This window comes from Pempheris klunzingeri, chromosome 5 (assembly GCF_042242105.1).
Source record: "Pempheris klunzingeri isolate RE-2024b chromosome 5, fPemKlu1.hap1, whole genome shotgun sequence".
Taxonomy (NCBI): domain Eukaryota; kingdom Metazoa; phylum Chordata; class Actinopteri; order Acropomatiformes; family Pempheridae; genus Pempheris; species Pempheris klunzingeri.
The window spans coordinates 3,767,924-3,785,377 of NC_092016.1; the positions used below are offsets into that span (position 1 = coordinate 3,767,924).

Below are 17,454 nucleotides of genomic sequence, written 5' to 3' on the forward strand. Positions count from 1 at the left end.
TAAAAAAGGCAACAAGCAGAGCACATTCCTGTCTTTGTTTTGCCAATGTGTTCATTTACAGCACCGGGTGACTCCGAGATAAACAGTCAGACGTGAGTTAAGAATTAAAGGGAGCACAGTTTTACAGCCTGTTTAAGTAGATATTGTCAAGTAGAAATCTACAAAATAGCAGCAGGAGATAACTAGTTATGATATTACTGATATACACTATAATTTGGTCCAATTCTACTTTTATTAGTTATTTTTTATCTCAGCAAATCAGTCTGTCTAAGAAACACTCCACCTCCCTCTGAGGCTCTTAATAAGTCATGTAAGTTAACTGCTTCCCTAACACACAGTGCATAGGTCCTCTCCGGTGTCCACAATGGCCACCCTCGAGGACGGTGACATGCACACCTTCGGCCCAGAGCTGCCGGCCATGTTTGATGGCGTGAAGCTGGCTGCGGTGGCGGCGGCCCTCTACATCATCGTCCGCTGTCTGAACCTGAAGAGTCCCACAGCACCACCAGAGATCATCTACCAGGACACGGCGCTCAGCCGCTATCTGCTGAAAACCTGCCCGCTGCTCACCAAAGAGTGAGTGTTTGTCATTATCTGGTCCCACTTTTAAAGATGTGGAGCGTTGGATGACTTCAGCTTTGGTCATTTTGGGTCTCGATCACCTACAAGTGTTACATCTAAATGTAAATGACTGAGGACTTGATGTGACTTAAAGGACCAGAGGGCTTGGACATAATGATTCATGTTTATATCATTCTAATAGTTTATAAAGTGCTTTGACAGAGAAAGCAAAACAGGAAACTTAGGGAGCAATGAAACAGAGAAAAGTCAGGATTAATATGAATTTAAAACAGGAAGAAAAAGACAAAAACAGCAGCAGCAGAAGGAGAAGAAAGACATTAAAACATTGAAGAATGCAAAAATAACTAAATACAAATCTCCTCAGACGGCTCGTTCCAAAGCCGAGGAGACCTGATGTTGTTGGACTGGGACTGAAATCTAAACACTGAGGACTCGAGTCAAACTGGGATGTAATTTAGTTTTCACTCTGTTTTTTAGTTGGAAATACAGCAGAGTAGTTTTCCTACACAATGAGGGGAAAAGAGCTGAGAGACACCTCAAAGTTAAAACAGATAAAGAGCCATGAAAGTAACAGCGTCGACTTCAAGTACGTGCTGAAAAACAGAAAAACTCTGAGGTCAGAAGTGGAGTTACTCGACTGGTTTGGACAGTTTTTAGTTAAATGTCAGAGGGATCAGTCAGCAGGGGAAGAGGATGTTGCTGTCACACCTTGATTCCAACTTTCTAAAGGCGACATGTTCACAAAGTGTCCTCCGTCAGTTTAGCTCTGCACTCCTATAACTGATTCAGCTCAACGAGAAATATAATCTTCTTTTTCATTCAACTCTTTCCTCTTCCTCGTCAAGACCTGGTGCCTACATTACCCACAATGCAACGTGACCACAGACAGTTCAGTTTGAGACTCGGTCATGCTTGTCGAGCCTTTAACCTCAAGCAGAGATGAGGAGCAGGATAAACATCACGCCTTTCTAACACCTCCAGGGTTTTGTTATTGACAGAGGAATCTGTTTGTCAGCCGGCATCAATCGATTATTTGGCCACAAAAGGCTTTCATGCAACTGTTTTTTAGTGTAGCAGCGCACCCTAAGACCTGTAACCAGACTGACGTGTAGTATCGATGCAGTTTCTGCCCTGCAGAAAGGGAGCGTCTGTAGGCGTTTTATTTATCTACTCTGTTTAATAAAGTTAATGCTAACTGGGTTAATCCACATTTTTTTCCCTTTATCTAAACCACTGCTGCTTGTATTTGAACTTGGATGACAAATCTCGTTGGCCTGAGAGTTGCTTATCTCTGACACATTTACAAATACTTGGGAGTAAGGAGTGGAGAGTTGCGTAATTTGTGAAAATCTCAGCCACAAATAAGCAGTCGTCTCTTAGCTCCGAGTCCAGATCCAACTCAAATGGCAGACTGTCGCCGTGTCTGCCCCCTCCTATAGTTGGTAGGTGTGTGTGCCTGCGCCTGCTGGGGTCACTTTTGTAAAGACTGTGCTGAAACGTCCTCAGGGTGAAGGCCTGCAGCTGTACTGTAATGTAATATCTCGCTCTTCTCTTCAGATACATTCCTCCCCTGTTGTGGGGTAAGAGCGGCCATCTCCAGACGGCCCTGTACGGCAAGATGGGACGTGTCAACACTCCAACGCCCTGCGGAGTCCGCAAGTTCCTCCCAATGCCGGACGGGGCCACGGCGTCCTTTGACCTCTTCGAAGCGCTCGGAGACCACAGCACAGGAGGTCAGAGGCAGAAACTAGTTTATCTGGTAAAGCAGCAAAGCAGCTGCTGCTGGATTTACTGCATGTTTCAGATCTAATCACACAACTGCTGGTCTTCTCTTACTTTGACACACTAATTATTGTTTTGTTGAGCTGTTTTTCTATTCGCCTGTCATTCCTCCAGAGTTTTATGTCCTTATTTGGATCGTGAGTGCATCAGCCTCAAGTGATGAGCAGCTCATGCTGCAGTATACACCAGCAGGGAGACAGCTAATGAACTCCCTAGAGCAAAAATACCCTGCGTTTCAGCAGCCAATTGAATAAACACACACACAACATCCATTTTACTCCCACACATGACTCCACTTTGCATGTGTTCCCTCTTGTTTGTCTGTGTGTCTGTCTGTGTATGTGTATGTGTGTTTGGTAGATGACATTACCATGGTGATCTGCCCTGGGCTCGGTAACCATAGCGAGAAGAACTACATTCGCACATTTGTGGATCACTCCCAGCGTCAGGGTTACCGCTGTGCCGTGCTCAACCACCTGGGAGCCCTGCCCAACATGGAGCTCACCTCGCCGCGCATGTTCACCTACGGTAACGAGCGAAGGCCACATTCATGATGGTACGCGGCGCCCTTTATCACTGTCACACATTCATAAAAGTGTCCGCCTTTCGTTCAGGCTGCACCTGGGAGTTTGCGGCCATGGTGAGCTACATCAAACGAGCTTTTCCCGAGACGCTGCTGGTGGTCGTGGGCTTCAGTCTCGGGGGGAACATCGTCTGTAAGTTCCTGGGTGAGAACCAGTCAAACCAGGACCGGGTGCTCTGCTGTGTCAGCGTCTGTCAGGGTTACAGCGCCCACAGGTTGGTGGGATGAGGGAAGAACGAATGAACGGAAACAGACTATACCTACACACCTGAGTTGCTTTAAAACAGCACTTTTGTTGAAACCTTTATTGGCTGAATGAATATACGCATGTGTGTTTTAAGCTTCAGTGTCTCAACAGTGGTCGGCTGTTCTTCCTGACTTGTACGTGGATGCATTTGTGTGCTTAGGGTCCAGGAAACATTCCTTCAGTGGGATCAGTGCCGGAGGCTCTACAACTTTGTGTTGGCAGACAACATGAAGAGGCTCATCCTGTCACACAGGTAGAGCACAGGTGTCGCACAACAAACGTTTCTGCAGCTACAGATGGACACTTACAGTTACCGACGAGTTGATCTGTTCAAGTGATAGTATGATAGCTTGGATGCTTCTCTATATTCATTGTTGCAGGAGATTTCTGCTGCAAGAAAGGTGGTGACACAAAAAGATGAACATCAATAGGGGACAATATTTTCTTGAGTATAGACACAAAATTTGGCTAATTGTGTTAAAGCTCACCAGCCAGATGTAGCATAGATAGATAGACAGATAGACAGATAGACAGATAGACAGATAGACAGATAGACAGATAGACAGATAGACAGATAGATAGATAGATAGATAGATAGATAGACAGACAGACAGACAGACAGACTGACCTCCTGCCCTGTCTTGTCTAAATACCTTTACTGTGTTGTTTAACAGGAACAGTTTTCTCAGCATGAGCTCCAGCAACATCGGTGATGCAGACCTGAGCAAACTGTGCGCAGCGACGTCTCTGATGCAGATCGACGACAGCATCATGAGGTGAAGTTTGGGTGGACTTGATTGATTTTGATTGGTGTGCCGATTGCCGCTCCAGACTCCACTGGTTGGTTATCTCTCTGTCGCTGATGTTATCACGCCGTCTGTGCTGCAGGAAGTTTCACGGTTACAGCTCCCTGAAGGATTACTACGAGAGGGACAGCTGTGTGCACTACATCCACAACGTGAGTGACCAGTGTGCAAGTAATATTAACATGAGTACTACTTTTACCTCTGCTGTGCTCTCACTTAACACTGCATCCACTACTGTATCACTACGACTACTTCTACTGCTTTTGCTGCTGCTCCTTTTCTACTGTTACAACTATCAGGACTACTAACAGTGCAAAGACGAATATTAACTCCTGCTAATGCTACTGCTTCTATTACTACAGCTACTACTACTATCACAATGTGCTCATTATTACTACTATAACTACAGCTTTTTTTTTACCGTGTCTTCTCAGATAACTCGCCGAAGCTAAAGCTACAGGAATAGTTTACATTTTTATTCACGTTCCCAGTGGGAGTTAGATGAACAGATTGACACCACTCTCGTGTGTTTGCTTTAACTATGGAGCTACAACCAGTGGGGGATCAGCTTAGCTTATCATAAATACTGGGAGCGAGGCGCACAGAGCTAGCCTGGCTCTGCTCCGAGCTCCAAAAATGACTCACTGGCTCACTGGTTAACACACCGTATCTCATTTGTCTAACTATGACACAAAAAGTTTTTAGAAAGGACAGTTTGTGGTTTTAGAGGAAGTCTTGTGGTCTCAGTATTTTTTGGTGTGTCTGCTGGTTGCCTGGTAACCTCACTTCCTCAGCAACTCTCCCAAAACCACAAATAGGTTGTTTGCAGTCACACGATGTGTTTCGATGTGTAAACATCAAAATGGGGGCAGGAGATGAAAACAGAATTGGCAAGATGGAGGAAGGTGGACTGAAAACAAGTATTATCTGACTCTGCTCCCCCCCCGGCTGCAGATTGAGGCAATTTTTGCTTAATTTTTCCGCCTTATGAACAACCCTAACCCTAACCCTCGCCTCTCGCCCGATGTCAGCTGGGACTGGCTCCAGCTCCCTCACAACCCTTCAGGATACACAGTTTAGACAATGGATGGATGGGTGAACTTTTGGTGCTAGATAAAAGCACCTTGTGGTTTCACTGTTTGATCCATTTGATTAATGGTAAACCACAGGCATCTGGAGAGTGTGTGATAGTGCTTCCAACGTGACCTCAAGTGCAAACAAGCTTTTGACACCCTGAGCCAGCCTGTCTTCAGTCTTGATGCTAAGCTAATCACCCGCTCTGCACTTAAAGCACTGACACAAGAATGGTGTCGATCCTGTGAATGAGCATAGATCCCAATGTCCTTTTATGAATGAAAGAGTGAACTAATTGAATACAAATACTGCTTTTACTGCTACTTTACTATCACTGAACTTACCTGGCTCACCGCTACACCTTCTAACACTATTACTTCTACTATTACTGCTGCTGTTACAGCACTACTGGCACCACTACAGTACTAAACTAACTGACCCACCTCTATAACACCTTCTACTAATACTACTACTGTTACTAAAGTCACTGCCCCACCCAGAAACACTGTGCATCCAAGTCATTCACAAACAAACTGTTGTTTCGTCTCCAGCTCACTGTGCCTCTCCTCCTGGTAAACTCCTCCGACGACCCACTAGTTCATCAGTCACTGCTGGCTATTCCACGCACACTTGCAGGTTTGTGTTGCAAGATAAGATTCATCCATCAGTGGTGGATAAACAGAGATATTTGGGGCACTATTCAACTGTACACATGTAGTTATGCAGCAGATTGCAGAGGGTTGACTAAACCTTCGCTAATAAGGACTCACATTGTGTTTGTTTTGAATGTTTTGTGTGTTTCCTTGAGAGCAATGCTGACGACACTCAAGTATTGTCCTCCAGTGTTACAAACCCAGACAGTGTAGAGCAAATGAACCCGCTGTCCTTCCTCCAGAGCCGGACACCGGAGCCGGAGTCTTAAGTGTTGATAAAGTCAAGTTGTCGCGGCTATCTGCTCAACACCGCCCAGACAGTCTTGTTGAATTTTTCAGGGCCATGTGATCCGCCTGGGCAGTTGGATTATATATATAGAGCAGTGTGTGTGTGTGTGCGGACACAGCCTGCTGCCCGGCCTTCGCAGGTCACATGCACTGGTCCTTGTGTGTGTAAATCAGTGTGTATAATGACTTAGACCTTGACAAGTGAAATTCTAAACTTGTGCTCTACTTCAAGGAAACACGAACACCCAGACTTATAGTTTCTTCTTTTAATTTTCCCCGTCTTCACTTATAGTGACTCAGGTGTAAGTGAACTGTTCCAAGAAACTGTTGATTAAGTTTGAACTGTGTTAATATCTCTAGTTTGTAAGCTAAATGTAATGATTACACTTTACCTCTTGCACACAGGAAACCCACTTAAAACCCACTGAGTAAAAAATATTACCACATTGGCTCTCACAGGTGTTTTCGGGGAATAGATTTAAGATTTGTCAACAGTTTTTATGAATCTATTAAAACACACACTTAAATGGTGTTTAGCTGTGTGTGTATGTGCAGGTGCACACATGCATAAACAGGAGAGTGTGTGTGTGTGTGTGTGTGTGTGTGTGTGTGTGTGTGTGTGTGTGTGTGTGGTGTAGAGTGACAGAAAGGGAAAGGGGGTGACACATTTCTGGGAAGAAACCGAACGTGTTACCCGCTGACCTCACAGTCAGTCACCGAGCTGCATTTTAACGACGCCTCCACAGAGCAGAAGAGATGAATTATTTATCTTCACATCGACAAGATCAGGAGCCTTTTAATTACTGAATGGCTGGAGATGCTTGACCAGAAACTCAAAGTGATGCAATGAAGTGCAAAAAGTCACAGCTGCAGACTTCAGCAGTCTTGTGCAGGGTGGAACTTAAGGGGGGGGATTTTTGGGCGTTATAAAATCAGGGGTTTCTTTAATTTATCAAAGCTCCTTTAATGGTGCAGTGTGGAGGATTTAGTGGCATCTAGTGGTGCGATTGCAGATTGCAACCAACTGAATACGGGTCAGTAGAAGCTACGGTGGCCAACAAGGGTTCACGCTCCCTTGCTGTTTCTTAAAATGCTAAATAATAAGCAGAAATAATTTATCAAAATGTAAACTTCTCTTTGTCTTCCAAGTGGTGCATTTGTGCCACTAAATTTAAGCTGTTGCCTCAATATAAAAACGCAAAAGGCCCTGTTTGTCTATTCTGGGCTTCTGTAGAAACATGGAGGTGCGACCGTGGATGTGTTTATGACCTGGATACTGGCTGGAGACTCAGCCCTGCTGCCAATGTGTCCCAATGGTCACCTGCAGTATTGCAATGACCATTTTGCTCCTATCAGCATGATTTCGGTCGTTCTAATGAACCGCCTGCTCAGCACCAAACAGCAGACAGACAGCGAATAGCTGGTGAACACAGCGGAGCATTTAGCAGCTAAAATGCCAGATATTTCACTTAGAGAGGAGTTTTTGGAGAGCAAAACAGAGCTGAAAAGAGAGTAAATGTTGGACTGAGATTCATCAGGTGGCCTGAGACATGACTTCAAATCATAATGTTGCTCGATATGTGACACACGTGTAAGTGTTGTGATCACAGCTTGTTTCTTTTGCCCCCAAGTGGCCAAAAACAGGTATTCCAGCTTTAAAAAAAAAAAAAGCCAGACACTGTAAAATAGTCATTTTGGTTGTAAGAGAAGCTGGTTCCTTATTTTTAAGATGATATTGGAGTCATTATATCCAGAATGGCAGCCGGACCTGCTTTAGATTTATCAAGATGTTTCATCCTTCACTTCTGAGCCAGTGTTTCAGGCCAAACTGTACACTGAGGTGAATATGATCTGCTCCAGATGCTAATGAATCGGGTTGGTGAACTGTAACTTAACACAGAGGAACTGATGTCATGTTTGGCTCTGATGACACCAGTGATGGTTCAGGGCGTCTGTAGTTTATACGGTTTGTACACAGAGAACCCAAACCAGCCCCGGCTTTTTTATCTTGTTACGACTTGGCACTAAATTAAAAGTTAGGCATGCTTAAACAGTAAATGCTGTTGATCATCTTACCTCTCCTTGTGTCTGTAGAAAAGAGGCCCAATGTGGTGTTTGCCCTGACCCAACACGGAGGCCACCTGGGCTTCTTTGAGGGAGCCGTGCTGTTCCCTCAGCCGCTCACCTGGATGGACAAGGTCATAGTCGAGTACACCGACGCCATCTGCCACTGGGAGAAGACCCGGCCGGCGTGCCGGAGGAGCAGGACGTGAACTCCTTCCTGCAGTAACACTCAGTGGGTGACATACGCACACGTCTGGAGAGAAAACAATAGACCAAAAAAACTTTAAAAAAACGTACAGACGCGTACTCAGCCTTCTATATTTGAACTAATTCAGTACTAATGGCCTTACAGTAATGCTGGGAAATGTAGGAAATGCATTAGAAAGGGCACGCTGAGAGGAAGTTGGAACATGAAGTTGCAATTTGAAACTCACATAAGATAATAACACTGGAAAATGTAATATGACCCCGAGGTGAATTGTTCCTTCCTCTTGTTCTCCTTCGGTGTAACTCGAGCTCACCCTCTGCTGGGTCGGGGGATATAATTAGTGGGGCGTGGTGGCGGCGGGGGGCTTCAACCACGGGATGAATGTGACCTTTGACCTGAGTGTAGAAAGAAGAGAAAAGTGTATTTTTATGCATTCGTTACTTTCCCAGACACTCAAATATCCCTAATTCAGGTTATTAGACATCTAGTAGAGATTAAATGATTCTAAAAACTGGAAAATCATCGCCGTTAAGTATGAAGGATACCGTTTGTCTGAAGTCTTAAAGCCTTAACCATAATATACTTTAAAATATACCTGATGGCCCACACAGTTTACGTTGTGAGGCATTTTATTTTTATTCAGAAAGTTTCAGGATTTGACTCCTAAAGTTCACAGCCAGGCTTAAACAGATTTGGTTTCTGGCTTCTCATGAATCATTGAGCTACCGACTCAGACTGATGATTTATGGTTTACAGTGGGGATTTCCAGCTGTTGTTAAGGCTCAGCATAACACCTGTCGTGCTAATTTCTTTAATTTAATATGATAAGAACCTTGTTTGTCTCCATTAAGAGGTTTTATTGCAGGAAGAATGTTAAATAATACCTAGTTTTTCATTTTGCATTTCCAATGTGTGCAGTGGACCATCAGCCTGCATTGTTGCTGCTGACCTTTAAAAATGAAAGAATCAGTTTTTTAAAGGGGTTTAACAGCTAAAAAAAACACAGACAGGAACATAATCTTTCATTTAATTATGCTTTTCTGACAGTTTATCGTGTCGCTGAATGGAAATATGGGCAGATTATACAAACTAGCGTTAGCATTGTACCACAGATATTGATCCAATTCAGTTTGTCCCTTGTTCTTTAAAACCAGCAGATAAACAGTTGTTACTAGTGATAGCATAAGGATGGTCAGCTGGTTTAATTTCCCTAAATGCTGCTGTTTAGGAACTCTGATTCTAAAGCCCAGAAAAGGTCAAACTGTGTTTACAAAGGCTTTGAACAGAAAGGAGAGGAGAGAGTGCAAAGGGGACACAAACAGTAAGTGTATTAAATAAGAAATCCAATAGTGGACTCTCTATTTATACACTTGGACCAAAGCACTCTTAACTTTTCAATATAAAACGTTGTACTTTTTCATGATTCAGCTGCATTTTGGACTCATCATGCTACAATAACGTCTCACATTCGACGCTGCTTTGAACAAGAGATAACTGATTAGTTTTATAAGTGACCAAAGGGTTTGTTTTAAAGCTGCTTATTGCTGCGTATGGGATGGGTGGAATAAAAAAAAAAAACAACAAATACAAAATAAAATAAATAGAGTAAATGAAGGAGTAAAAACATTGTGTTAAAACACAGAAGCCGTGGAGACTCACCTCTGCTGTGGCTCATGATCGTATACTTCCATGAGAAATGTACTGAGAAAGCAATCAAACACTGACAAAGTGAAGTTTATACGCAGGAGTTTTGTTGTCTGTGGTTTATTCTGGGCATTTTAAATGACAAATTTGAGTCGCTATGGTGTGATAGTTTGCTTTTAATCACAGTTTCCTGTGAGTAACATCCTGACAGACACTGTAAATGCAGTGGACTCCACCATCAGACTCAATACAACTTTACTTCTCTATCTGCCCTTTAAAAGTCAAACACAACCTGCACCGGCACTGCTACTGTGTCTGTACGTGCAATATGTTTTGCCTGCACTTTGCTGTCTTTGCAGCTCCCTTTTGTTCTGTATGGCACTATTACTGTATGTATCAGCACATGGTTGTAACGTTTATAATGTAATAACAAAGTGTTTTGTTCACATGTACTGCACAGCCATGACTGATTAATCAGATCTGAATTTAACCATTAATAAATATTTTTCACGAAGATCTGTTTGTCTGATGATTATTTATTATTATTATTTACTGATTATTACTTTGGTCCAGACTTAAATCTCTCAATAACTATTGGTTGGATTGTCATTAAAGTTTGCACAGACATTCATGGTCTGTGGAGGATGAATCACACCGACTGTGGAGCTCCCCAGACTTTTCCTGATAGCATGGTGCTACAGGAAATGTTGTGAGATGTGAGTGAAATGCTTCAACATGTACTATTTGACTGCAGTTAAATTCAGTACAAACATTCATACTCCCCCTTGGATGAACTATAATAATTCGATTATTCATTGATTTGTCATTCAGCACCATCATCAGGTCAAAGTTTTAATACTTCTGACTAAATACTTACAAAGCCAAATTAAATGTTAGCATCTAAGATCGTGAACATGCTGAACATCAGCCGTCGACTCTTTCTCTTGTTTAGATTTGGGAATTGATGCAAAGACTGCAACTTATATTTATATACAGTTTATTGTACATTTATTGACATTCTTATTGGTGCACCAGGTAGCACAGTGGGTAAAACCTCATAATATTGAAGAACAATCTAAAAAACACACATGTGAGACAGGCACTTGTTGGAATATCAGCCTTGTACTTCAAGGAGAGACGAGGGGCCAGAGGGTGGAGACTGAGGAAGCTGGGGCCTGCCAGTGTTCAAACAAGCTGTGTGGGTGAACTGTGGGTCCAGACAAAGCACTGCGCAACACAGACGGTCTGTTGTTCAAAGCCAGGCAACATTGCGAGCACTCTCAGAGGTCGGCCTGTGTGCTTTTCATGACATTAAAGGAGTTTAATGCTCCTGAATGGTCACAGAATTAAATATACTTCACAGCAGTAAAGACTATTTACCATAACTTGCCATTTTAGATTAAATACTGGCTCCCTGACAGCCATTGGCTTCTATTCATTTGAGTTTGGTAGGAAAATCATATTGTAAAGCCTTTAAGTCTGCTTAAAATTCACCACTGTGGACTTTTGGTCATTGTTATTTTTTGCTCAGTTACAGTAAAGCTGAGATCTCATGTTGGTGAGTCAGTAAAACAACGGACATTACAAAGATTATTGTGGATTTGGTCCTTTTGCTTGTAACAAACAAACAGAAAACTCTCAAATCCTGAATATCAGAGCTTTTTTTTTGGCGCAGTTGAGATGAGCTGCCTTTTTCACGACTAAGAAGGTTGATTTTCACACTGTACCGGTGTGAAGTGAAGTCAATGGTTGCAATCTGTAAATGTATGAAGTATATTTAGTCTGTAATCACTGGCTTAGAGAGACCTGCCTTTCGGTCACCAGTGCTAAAAATGAGGAAGTGTGCGTTGCTAAAGCGTCGCCCGTGGCTTATACAGAATACTGCAGAGGGGAATAGTGACTGTACTTTGTCAGGACCTCAGGAAAACACTACCACACAGCCAGATTGGGCTTTGAGTCTCCACAGTCTGTGGGGTGTGTAAAATATAACGGCTCTTCGCCTGCAAAGGGAGGGAGTGCGTTTAATCGAACAGCTTGGCCGCTGTGGCCTTGCCGTCGTACTTGGAACCTTTTCCATCAAACTCAGAAGGAAGGATGTCGGCGTCAAACTCCTTGTAGTAGTTTTCCAGCTCGTCTCCATGGACAAACACCTAGAGCAAGAACAGCAGCTGTCAGAGGCGTTTGAGACCGCAGGTATTTTCAGCTATCCTATAGATAACATATAGATAAGTGGATGTGTGTAATATCCTGAGGTGGGAAACATTATTTAATTTAACTTCTATCCTCTTATTTATGTCTGTTTATGATGGACCATTCCTGTGTTTTTGTTTGATTGTAATCAATCAGTGAGTCATATGAATAAACAGACTTTAACACTGCATAAAGTGCCATTTGGGAGCATTATGGGTATTTGAGTATTATTGTAGTCAGCAGCCAACAGTCAGCTCTTTTTTACAACCAGTAACATTTTATTTCTCAGCCTGATCTGACAAAACTAGTTACAGTGTCAATGAGTTTCCCATAACATGGTTGTATCTTATATTTCACTTCATTATTAGCAGCATTATTATTATTATCGGATCGTATTTGTGCAACTCACTCTCTCTAGCAGCTTGCCCTTCATGAGGGGTTTGACCACATTGTAGGTGGTGGTGAAGTACCAGGGCTGGTGGATGAAGTGCACGGCTTTGAAACGGGCAGGGAACGAATCCTGGAGGGAAAAAGACAAAGTCGGGTGGTTTTGGTACCATAAAGCTCAATAAAACCTTTGCTTAGGAGAGCAGAAAATAATGATCAGTGAAACATTTGAATGATGAGAAGCTCTTCTTTGGTACAGGTAAAAGTGTTGGACACACTTCCCCTCAATCTAAACACGTCTGATTGTCTGTGGAGGATTGGCTGAGGAGACCTGCTTCACTAATAAGTATCAAAAAGCAGATGTTTTTTGGATCCAAGGACATATCATGAGACCAAAGAAGTGAAAAAGAGTCCAGACTTGTACTTTATTTTGTAATAAGTACGTCATTAGCAAAAATATCAAATCAGACTGCCTTTAATCAACGGGCTAAATGCCTCGTCGCACTGGATAACTTACAAGTGCGGTCAATCAAGTAGGTGTGCAGACTGCAGCAGGGCTCCAGCAGCTTAAAGGTTAGAAAACTATCAGTAGCACCAGATGGGGTGAAGCCTTGGCATTGTTTTGGTTAGGACTTGTTGATCACAAGTAAGTGATGTACAACTTTTCTTTGTTTGTTTGTTTGTTTTGTCTCAACATCTGATTCGCTGTCCTGCAAACTGTAATCAAACATGAGAAATAATCCACACAATCTGCTGTGAGGAAAACTGGAAAAGAAAAAACATATTTTCCACTTTTCTAAATAAATAAATAAATCTGAAGTTCAGATTTCCCACCTGCAGCATGTCCACCATCTTCTTGAGCTCGGTGGGTTTGATTCCCGACGCCTGCTGCATGGTGAAGCCCTTGAAGTTCTCGATGATGCAAAAGCCGTTGATCTGAGTCTCCTCGTTCTCCAGCAGCTTCTCCAGGATCACGCAGTAGGCACGCAGGATCTGAACACACATTTCAGTTCAAAGGTCCTACTGATGATCATATCACTGTGAGCTGTCCAACTTATTGGATGAATTGTATTTCGTTTGCTTTGGCAATATTGTTCCTGAAACTCTCGCTCTCACCTCATCAAAGGTGATCTCCTCGTAGTCCCAGTTCTCGATGTTGAAGAGCAGGACCACGCGGCCGTACTTGTCTCTGCTCTGCAGGATGCCGGGGTAACCGGCCTCGATGGTGCTGCGAACGGCCTCCGGGGTCAGATTCTCAAACAGCTCGGGGTAATCCTTCCTGAAACGCACGTAGCCTGGGTGGAAACACAGGAAAGATTCTGGGGTTGGTATCTCTAGATATCAGATATAATCACCCTGTCGTCCATCCTAAACTTAAAACTAAACTTAATAAAAAGGTAGATGGGGTCCAGTGGTGGAAGAAGTATCTAGATTCTTTACTTAAGTAGAAGTGTAGATACACCAGACCATGAGATTACTCCACATAAACTCCACAAGCATTCAAAACAGTACATCTGATGTTTCTGGATTAATATCACCGCTGCACTGAGGTGGATGTGTAACGTGCACTGAAGTTATCCCAGCTAATCTAACAGGATTTAATTTTGCCGAAGAAGAATTTTCTCAAGCCATAAAGAAACACCTTCATCCTTCAGTTAAGCAAATCACCGAATTCTGGAGCTACATGGGCTGTGACAAGTGAAGCTGTCAGATAAATGTAGAAGAGAGGAGGAATGTTCGCCTATAAAATGTACAGGAGTAGAAGTATATAGTTCAATAAAACTGTATCTCCAATTATTTAAAGTCAGTGGAGAGTTTTAGTGTCCTGTGATGATCTAAATGCTGTTTCAGTGACAGATGTGAGGTGGAAACTAAATCACTGTGTGTTTTCAGCAGGAAAATGATCAGTTGTATGTTCTCCTGACATACCCTTCATAAGATCGAAGGCTCTGGGCACGTCGTACTTCCTGGCACGGATGAAGCGGACCAGCAAGCTGTCTGGTTTCTCCCCAAACGTGTCCTGCACCCCCTTGGCCAGATCGTCACCTCCATCCGCCTTCTCCTTAATGATCGCCCGCAGCTCCTTCACCGCTTCCACCTTCTTCTCATCCGTCTCGTTCAGCTCGTCCTTGGCCTGTAAGGGAAGCCAGAGCAGACAGTTAGCACACAGATTGAATGATTCTGGTTTTATGTTGAGGACTCGTCCGTCCGTCTGTCTCACCTTCTGCTTGGTGTGGTCTGGCAGGCTGGCACAGGGTCCAAACACTGGCCCGTGGTCCTTGACGGTGAGACGCTCCAGCTTGGCCCTGAGCGCCTGCTCCTCCTCCGACACCATACGGTAAGTTCCACTCTGGAGGGAGGGAGGGAGGGAGAGCAGAGGGGTCCCAATTAATGACCACTTACCAGGAAGAGCAGAGACAGAGACACACAGAACAGCTTCCTGCTCGCAGGTGTGAGTCTCAGCAGCTACGTAGAGATCAATAATAGCTCTGTGGTGGATCCCCGTATCAGTCTGCACACAATACTGCTGGGACCTTACACCTGACGAGCTAAAAGAATATTAAATACAACCTTCGTCTGAGTTTGATGAGTCAGAAAGTCCCTTTACAGGTGTCGAACAGCAAAAGCAGTGAGTTATGTAGAGCACATTCAGGCCCAACATCAGTACATTCATTTTAAGTTAGTACCGTAAACACATTGCTGACACTGGTATTCTGTAACTTTATGTAGATACAGTACGTCTTATTTGTGCACTACAGGATTGATCTGACAGACATAATTAACTTCTAACTTATTACATATTAAATTAGCTTTCTGTCTAAAATAGTTTCTAATACTTTCAACAGCGATACTGAAACAATACTTTCTGATCTACAAACTTGTTTTTGTACAAATTCTCTTTGTCATTTAACAAAAAAAGTCTGTAGTCAGCAAATGTGTGACTACTTAATAGTTTTTGAGTTTGATTAGAACATTAATACCAAAAAAGTCGTCAGGTTTAACACACAGCCCTACAACAGTGTTTAAGTATATATTTATATGTAATTCATAGTAAGGAGCACAACGTGGTTCTTAGGGCCTAAATAATAAAAATAGTTACACTACAGAATAGTTTATAATAGCAGGAACATCACAGGTGTAATTAGTGACATTAATAATGGATGCATCCCGTTTAGCTGTGCCAGTTTCGGAGTATTGTGGATGCTCACTCACCGCTAAATTGGCCGCCTGTTGGCGTACTCAAATGAAACAGATCCATCATTTCTGATATTAGTTGCACCTCTGCCTTTGATCAAGTCATGATCAGGAGTTTTGATGGCTGCACGATGACACATCGCTGGCTTGTGAGCACAGAAACATTTAATGTTTCCACGTAGAAACTGCTCATAAATCCTCGTTTCTCTTTGTTTTGTTTTTTTTCTCTTGCATGTTGCTAAATACCTCGTCATTATAATTCTCTCACAAGGTTTGGTAAAACATGTCTAAACCACGTGAGACTAAACGCAGGTCCAACAGCATTGCAGGAGCGTAATCAATAGGCCTCAGTGTTTATTAATCTGCCTCACATGAGCCCAGTAAAGCCTGTAAATACACAGTAAGGACTGCTAGTGGACCAGAAGCAGGGATCAGAGATTAGCAGTTTAGGCTTCTGTAACTGTTGACGGCATCCATAACAAGGAGCTTTGGTCTTGAGAAATGTTGAGCTGCAGCTGAGTCCATGTTACTGGAAGATGAATGGGTGTTTGTCCTTAGTACTGCTTTGTGTGTGTGTGTGTGTGTGTGTGTGTGTGTGTGTGTGTGTGGGGAGTGTTACTCAACCACAGGCCTTTCCTCAAAAATTGTAAGAGTAAGAAATAAACTCAGTTTAAAGTGAGTAAAAGTGCAGGTACTTACAACCACAGCCATTTCTTCTGCTCTTTATATCAGCTTCTTCCTGTCAGGAGGAGAATGAAAAGGGAACCTGAAAATAAACAATCGACATACTGTGCTCGTTAATCCCTCCTCATCCCACCCACTCTGCGATCACAGGGTAACTTATATTTAGCTCTTGCCCATTCCTGGATGATTTACCAGGAGATTTAAGGTCCAGAGGTATTTTGGTTTCATAATCAACACGCCGACATTCGTCGTCAAGGTCTAAACTAAACTCTGGACAACCACAAATGTTCAGAAATTCAGTTTCAGTCAACGACTTGAACGTTATTATTCCCTTATATGTCACATAAAGTAGATAAAGTAAACACAGTTTGCTGTAGTATATGTAGTAGAGGACATCTTATTCTAATACTAATCCATTAATCGGCTGACAGACAAGTAAAGATACCATCTAACTCTATTATCCTCTCAGTTGTCAGGATATGTGTTTATCTTTGGCTTTTAGATAATTTGAGAACAACCCTCGTGTTTTAAGAGACTGTCGTGGGCATATTTAAGCATTTTCACTCCACTAAAGACCAAAATCATTAATTGAAGAACTAAACAGGTGTATCAGTAATTAGAATAACAGTTAGCTGCAGCCATCTAAAAATATATCACACTTAAACTGAGTGAAATTTCATTATTTCCCTGTAATCTGTGGAAACATGCACAGATGAGCGTTCATGACTGTTAAAAATAAGTTCCAGTTTCCTTGTATTGAATGTAACTTGGTCAGTTTCCCTCACGGTGAAGATTTGCAGGCTAAAATATATTCCACCAACCTCTGCATCACATTTATAGACATCTTTGTATTCTAGCGTAATATTTGCCACTCAGTAGACACTTCGATCCAAAGCAGAACCATGAACACTTGCATTTTTTGGGATTGTTGTTGGGAAGCAGCTCTGAACCTCACCAGTGTTTGTCCCATGATGCACCTACTGAACAAGATATGACCAACAACAGCCTTTACTTCCTTAGATTTAGCACTTAAATGCCTCAAAATACAAGAAGAAAGTTTCATTTGG

The 17,454-nt window shown here is 42.7% G+C and overlaps 2 protein-coding genes across 2 annotated transcripts; one reads left to right on the top strand and one right to left on the bottom strand.

Annotated features, from left to right (window-relative positions):
• Positions 1-342: 342 nt before the first annotated feature.
• On the top strand, positions 343-8,573 carry LOC139201678 (monoacylglycerol lipase ABHD2-like). Its single transcript, XM_070831068.1, has 9 exons — positions 343-576; positions 2,140-2,315; positions 2,725-2,892; positions 2,979-3,162; positions 3,355-3,447; positions 3,869-3,970; positions 4,083-4,152; positions 5,626-5,710; positions 8,110-8,573. Exons 1-9 carry the CDS (start codon positions 365-367, stop codon positions 8,286-8,288), a joined length of 1,269 nt encoding a protein of 422 aa, XP_070687169.1. The 5' UTR covers positions 343-364; the 3' UTR covers positions 8,289-8,573.
• A 3,356-nt stretch (positions 8,574-11,929) lies between these two features.
• Positions 11,930-16,414, bottom strand: rlbp1b (retinaldehyde binding protein 1b). Its single transcript, XM_070831372.1, has 7 exons — positions 16,403-16,414; positions 14,730-14,858; positions 14,438-14,642; positions 13,625-13,803; positions 13,343-13,501; positions 12,531-12,641; positions 11,930-12,081 (listed from the first exon to the last, which is right to left on the bottom strand). The coding sequence occupies exons 1-7, from the start codon at positions 16,412-16,414 to the stop codon at positions 11,953-11,955; spliced, it is 924 nt and encodes a 307-aa protein (XP_070687473.1). The 3' UTR covers positions 11,930-11,952.
• Positions 16,415-17,454: the final 1,040 nt, after the last annotated feature.